The 6,955-nt window shown below is 28.9% G+C and overlaps 1 protein-coding gene across 1 annotated transcript; it reads left to right on the top strand.

Moving 5' to 3' along the window:
• Positions 1–1,161: 1,161 nt before the first annotated feature.
• Positions 1,162–5,375, top strand: LOC107858813 (carbonic anhydrase, chloroplastic). The gene is made up of 8 exons (XM_016703601.2): positions 1,162–1,393; positions 2,313–2,374; positions 2,935–3,072; positions 3,304–3,352; positions 3,569–3,685; positions 3,816–3,955; positions 4,744–4,849; positions 4,959–5,375. The coding sequence occupies exons 2-8, from the start codon at positions 2,322–2,324 to the stop codon at positions 5,121–5,123; spliced, it is 768 nt and encodes a 255-aa protein (XP_016559087.2). The 5' UTR covers positions 1,162–1,393; positions 2,313–2,321; the 3' UTR covers positions 5,124–5,375.
• The last annotated feature ends 1,580 nt before the right edge of the window (positions 5,376–6,955 follow it).

Below are 6,955 nucleotides of genomic sequence, written 5' to 3'. Positions count from 1 at the left end.
TATATATGTCAATTTTTAAGTATAATATGCAACTTTGTTCGCACAGTCAATAATGCAAATATTCGATAAGCCTTCTATCTGTATGTAACACAGAGACTCAATGGTGATTGAAACAACATGGGTTGATTATCGTTGATAATTAAGCTTCAAATAATTTTCGTACATATACACAAACTTATCGCATACAAGGCAAATAGTCAATGGGTGCTGAGTGGAGCATTTGCAAATATGTCGATGTATAACATATTTTCACTATAAGATTTAATTTTATTTAGTTTATACTAAGTTACCTGTTCATCACAGCTTGTTTTCCTTATAGTATTTAAAAAAGTATGTGATGTTAATTAGTGTAAAATTAAAGAAGTTAATTAACCTGATGTTAATTAATGTAAAATTAAAGAAGTTAATTAACCTCCTCTTTCTCTAGCTAGGTCCTTGGATTGGTAGTCAGGTGTGAGATCAGCAAGTCCCATCTATTAGATATCAATTTAACTATTGGTTCTAATTATCTCTGACAAATACCATTAAGCAAAAGTGAATCAGAATTCTAATTTGACTGTGTCAACCTTCATAGATGTACTCGTACTGCGGATGTACACAAATTAGATAAGAAAAAAATAGCATCTATTGATATTTTCAGTAAATAATGTTTAGTTGAGAAACATCGCACGTCTTTCAATAATTTAAACATAGACACCTAGCTAAGTAGTATGAGAAGGCTAATTACTCAAGATTAAGTAAAAGAAATTCAGGCAAAGATTATTAAGATAGATGGAATTAATATGACAATGTAGACCACTAAGCACTAGAGATATGCCCAAGGAATCCATATATATTTGTTAAGGGGACCTCAAAACAATATTCGTTTTAAAACAATACAAAATAAACAAGCCAAAGAGATAAGAGGCATCCAAACCACGTTTTACATGTTAAATGACTTAGGAGATAGTCAGTGCATGTGTCCAAACCTTCCTATTTCTTGATAAATTTATATAATGTAAATATTGTTAGTGTAAATATTTTTTTTTATTTAAGTTTGGGTTAATGTTACAAGTTTCATTTGTTTTTTAAAGCCTATACATGCACACAAACAAATAAACAGATAAATATCAAAGCTTATATCCAGCTAGGTAGCATCTGAATACATTGAATTATTTACATATACATCGTTTTCAACACTATGATTGTTTGGCTTATGCGTAACAGACTTAAAACGTGATATAGAAATTTAAAGATACTACTAGCTAATTGAGTAGTATAAATAGCAGGCTAAAGAAACTCAAATTTCACCAAACAAATCTACCTTGATTTCTTAGCTCTTCTGTTTTTTTACTTTGAAAGTATTAGCAACTCTTCAGCATTTTCTATTCCCATCATCACCCCTAGTTTTTTGGTATACTATCTCTTACTCTTAATTCATCATCCTCTTTCTTCTGCTTTCATCGATCGGTGTATATATATATAGATATATATATATGTAGCTTATATGTTATATTATTAACTACTAGTCATATTAATAACCAGATGTCACATTGAACCAGTTTGCAATTAAAATATAGTTTGATTGAAACTCTAGACAACTGACAACTAAAGTTTACAATCCATTTATTTCTAGTATAAGTTCTGTGCAAAATCATTAGATGTTGACACGTATAGGTGTATACAATATAACTCAGATGCGTTTTATGTTTTCATTAATCTGGCCAAGTCATTAATTCTTGTTAGAGATATTCTGCTTCTAATTAATCTTTCATGTGCATAAGATATAGCTCAAAATATGACAAACTTGAAAAAATCAATCTTATAAAGACATCTGTCAAAAGCCTAAATTAAAGTCCTTATTAATGCGTACTAAGGCCAAGGTCGTTATTATACTCAATTTGCATAAGATCAGTGAGTGACCTGTGACCGGACTAATTACATATATTGTTTGATAAATTCATAATCCATGCATGGAATAAATAACCTCGTAGACTAGTACCATATCCACTACATGTAAAATGACCTTCGCATCATTGCAAGTAGCACTTGTTGCATTTATAATCCATTCTTGTAATTCTTCGTCGTGGTAAATGCTCTGTGTGAATGTATATATAATGGAGAGAAAAAAGATGTGTTGAAGTGTATGAACATTTCATTTAAAGTTTAAACGGTTAGAAAAAAATAAATATTTAATTATTAATTTATATTATGTCTCACTCGCCGTCTCATATGTGTGAACCTATAATTCTTTAATTTTCAATGAAAATTTATCATGATCCAAACATGTGAATATTTCATGAATTCTGATGAAAAGTAATGGGGAATTGCAGAAAGGAGATATGGCAAACAAATCTTACGAGGAAGCCATTGTTTCACTCCAGAGCCTTCTCAGGTTTGGACCATCGTATCGAGTATATCATTACATGAATCATGAGATTTTTGTTCTTAAAAAAGATTTCCAACAAAGAACTAAACCTGTTAAAAGTTCATTTTTGTGTCTTTAAAATTTCTTCAAGAAAACATTTCCAAATATTTAGGTGCTCGAGGAGTTTTTTCGGAAAGGTTTTTGAAAAAAATATTTAACATTTGGTTGACTATTTTTGAGAAAACGTTTAATTCTATGAAAATTAATATTTAAACTTTATAAACGATACCATATTTATGTAATTGAGTTATTTTACAATCTACCATATATGTTTATATTAAAGTTTTTATTCTCATGTCAAAAATTAAAGGAATTATAATTTAAAAATCTGAATTAGCCTACAGAGAAAAACAGGATGGTGCATCATGACTCATGAGCTTAAATTTTGTACATGATGATATGAGGAAATTTTAATCATATATAATTCATTTAATAAACCATATTAATTTGCAATCATTCGGACCTCATGCATAAAAGAAGCTAAAATCGAATTGTTTTTTATTAATTTTGAAATCATGAAATTGCAGTGAGAAGGGAGAACTGGGACCTGTTGTAGCAGAAAGAATTGATGAAATCACAGCTGAATTACAACAAAGCAGAAAAACCTTCGACCCTGTTCAAAGGATCAAGTGCGGCTGGCTTTATTTCAAAACGGAAATATATGAGTAAGCCTCTTTTCGTTTCCCTAACAAATTTAAGTATGTCATATTTGTACATGATAATTTTGTCCTACTCTATTTTGTTTCTCCCTCAGTTATTAAAAAAAAAAAAAAAGAATTTAGAAAAAGAGATCCACAGAATTAAGTGCAACAACAAATAACGTTGAAATTAAACAAAAGAAAGCCTTGAAATGTCCCATAAAGCCTAATCCTTTATTACTATATTTTATGGATCAGCAAAAACCCAGAACTGTTTGACAAACTCAAAAAAGGCCAGGAACCAAAGGTACGAGATCTTATTACCTTGTTATTCATCCCTTCTCTCTTTTAATTATTTGTCTAGTTATCATTTTGCATTATTGAGAAAGCATCAATTAAATGATTATTTTTATTAAATTATCCTTATTAATTATGCTTCAAAAATCTAAATTGACTACTATTAAAAGAATGTATTATTTTTGTTGTTTTTAATTTGTATCCAATGTGCCGAACCATTTGTCAGTTTTTGGTGTTTGCTTGCTCGGATTCACGAGTGAGCCCAACCACAGTGCTAAACTTTCAGCCCGGTGAAGCTTTTATGGCTCGAAATATCGCCAACATGGTCCCTCCTTATGACAAGGTCATTTTATTTATCCACTTTTATTTATGTTTTACAATAATATTTTATGTTGATCGGTATATTTTTAATTTTTTTTTTTTCGTAATTTAATTACCTGATGATGTTTTGTGTTGGAAATGAATTGCAACAGCTTAGATACTCTGGAGTAGGAGCTGTCATCGAATACGCTGTTCTCCATCTGAAGGTAGAGAACATTGTAGTCATTGGCCACAGTGCCTGTGGAGGTATCAAGGCTCTCATGAAGCTTCCAAAAGATGGTTCTGAATCGACGTATGTATCATGAAGTGAATATTTTAGTTACATATACTGCCAACAAAGTTGGGCTTATAAGTGTCACATAATACTATTTCGTCAACATTTTTACTAGAAACAAATAAATAATGTATAAAAAAATATATAGATGAGGAAAAAAATAACAGTAATTGGTCAATCTGCACTACTTGGTCCATCAATTAGATGCTTTAGTAACGGAGTTTTGTTTCGGGGGTTCAAGCCCCAGCCCAGAATAAATATGCATGTTTTTTTTTTTTTTTTTTGTTTTAGCTGTTAAAAATTTAATGGGGAGTTATACATCATCTCAAACATGTGACCGCCATTAAACTTGAAAGCAACAAAATCATCAATTTATATTTAAATTGTATTTATATACAGTAGGGTGTCGTTTTGAGGTTTTGTGTTCATCTGAACACACTATTTTCGTCATGGAATTAAATTTATGTGTAAAAGTTACTAAAACTTGCAATGAGTAATAAATATGAATCGATAACTCTAAATATATGATGAGTTCAAAACTAAAAACTTTAAAAATTAAACTCATAAAATAAAAGTTTTAAATTCGTCTCCATTATTATATAAATGACATCATTACAATAATTTATTCATTTATTCACTCTTTCAAATATATTGACACTGCATACACAAAATTCTACATATACGCCACTATTGGACGGTATAGTTATTAAGAAAAATATGTTTAGTTAATTAGCTGAACAATTTGATTATGTTATCATACTAATTGAAGAAATACACACAAATATATGTGTGTGAAAAAATTACAGTGAATTCATTGAGAACTGGGTGAAAATTGGATTACCTGCTAAGGCCAAGGTGCTAGCTGAACATCCGGATTCAACTTTTGAAGAACAATGCAAATATTGTGAGAAGGTAGAATAATGTTCTGATCAGACTAAATTTCCTTTTTCTTTTTGGATTTCAAAATGTCGACTAGTTTTGTTAATTGGATACTAAAAGTAACGTTAATGAAAAACTGCAGGAAGCTGTGAATGTATCACTAGCCAACTTGCTGACATATCCATTTGTGAGAGACGGTTTGGTGAATAAAACATTAGCTTTGAAGGGAGGTTACTATGATTTCATTAAAGGAGAATTTCAGCTTTGGGGACTACACTTCCATCTTTCTTCTCCTTGCACTGTCTGAAGTACTCAACTACGTACCATTTTCTGAAGGGGAGATCAAGACGTACACACCTCGTTGTTGTTTCTTTTTCTTGTTGTATTTGTAGTTGACGAGTACTATATATAGTTTAAAATAAAACAGAGGGTGGACAATGATTCTCCCATTTTATGTATGGTAGAACTTAGAAGAGAAGTTGTGAACTTTTCTTCGTAATAATGGCTCTGTTTTGCAGAGGGAAGTACTAATAAAAAATGGAGTAACTAGTTTGTTTTATTACTAGTTCAGAAAGTGTGGTCACGATGATGATTTTCCTTTAGCAAAATCGTCACTATCTTGGGCTTTTTGTTTGGTAATTATGCACTGGAAAGTCTAGGGGTGGAATCAATTCACTAGATATAACATTTATTTTCACTGACATTTGTAGAACCTAGCTCTTTCCAATATTTTCGCGTTCAAGTAGTGAAGTGATGAGCAAAACTACGTGTACCCATCATAACTTTTAAGATACATAATATAATTTGTAAAACATAGTTTTCTATTCTTCTACTCGATATTACTCTATAAAATTATGTCTAAGCAAAATTACTTTTGCACAATTTCATCAAACAGGGATTAAATTGCTTTTGCACAATTTCATCAAACAGTGATTAAATGATCCTATTTGTTCAAATTGCCCACTTTTAATAGGAAAGCATCTTCTTAATTCTAGGTCACAATTGTGTATTAATCTACTTAGATTTTTTTTTTTTCCAGTAATTCATATAGAGTGCTAATTAACAATAAGAACCTATCATTAAAAATAAAATAAAAAGTTTATATTTAAATGAAGGAGAAGTTTCAAAAATAACAAAAGTTTGGCACAAATTCCATCTTCTGTAGTAATACTTTACATATTTATCATTTATAGTTGTTATATTCTATTCACAGCCGCTATATTCACTTTTATCTAGTGGTCTGTATTCATAAAAAAACATAAATACACTACATATTTAGTCTCGCCAAAAACACTTCCATTTTTTTTTTATATTTTTTTCTTTTTTGTATTTTCCCCATTTTTTCTTCTTCTTTTTTCTATTTTTTTCTATTTTTATTTTTTTCGTTTCTTTTTTTTAGACTTATTTTTTTTAATTTTTTTTGTTTTTTTTATATTTTTAAAAAATATGGCTACTCGAGCACAAGTCATGGATGATAACGTAAATACCACAATTATTTATCGTATTAGTAATCACACCATCATTTATATTTTTATATTTATTGATACAACTTTATTTGTATTTGTATTTTAAAGTTCGCCCTTGTGTTTGCATTTTGTAGTTTGCATTTGCATTTGTATTTTATAGTTCACACTTGTATTTGTATTTTTTAGTTCGCACTATCATTTATATTTTATATAATTCACGGTTGTATTTTAAAGAGCTGTTTTGTATTTGTATTTTATAATTGACTACATATTATATTGGATTATATTTGTTTTGTGGTTTGTTATTGTGTTTGTATATTTAGATTATATTTGAATTATATTTGTATTTAAATTTTATTTTTATCGATGTCTTTTTATTTTTAAAAAATTATTTTGTATTTATATTAGTAAGTTGATTGTATATTATATTTAGCCGTGACTATGTACAATTTATCATTTGTATTTGTATACAAACAAGTAATGCATTAATTGTATTTTCTTGATTCTAAAATATATAAATATGTAATGTATCGTTTTGTATTTGTATATCAAAATTATCATTCGTATTTGTAAATAAACAAATATAATTACAAACAAATGAAATAATGATTTTACAAATACAAATACATATGTGTTTGTATATATTGTATTTGTATAAAAATTTGAACTGTAT

Source organism: Capsicum annuum, chromosome 2 (assembly GCF_002878395.1).
Source record: "Capsicum annuum cultivar UCD-10X-F1 chromosome 2, UCD10Xv1.1, whole genome shotgun sequence".
NCBI lineage: Eukaryota > Viridiplantae > Streptophyta > Magnoliopsida > Solanales > Solanaceae > Capsicum > Capsicum annuum.
Note: the sequence above shows the minus strand (reverse complement) of the source record. Positions and strands in the feature narration are given on the sequence as shown.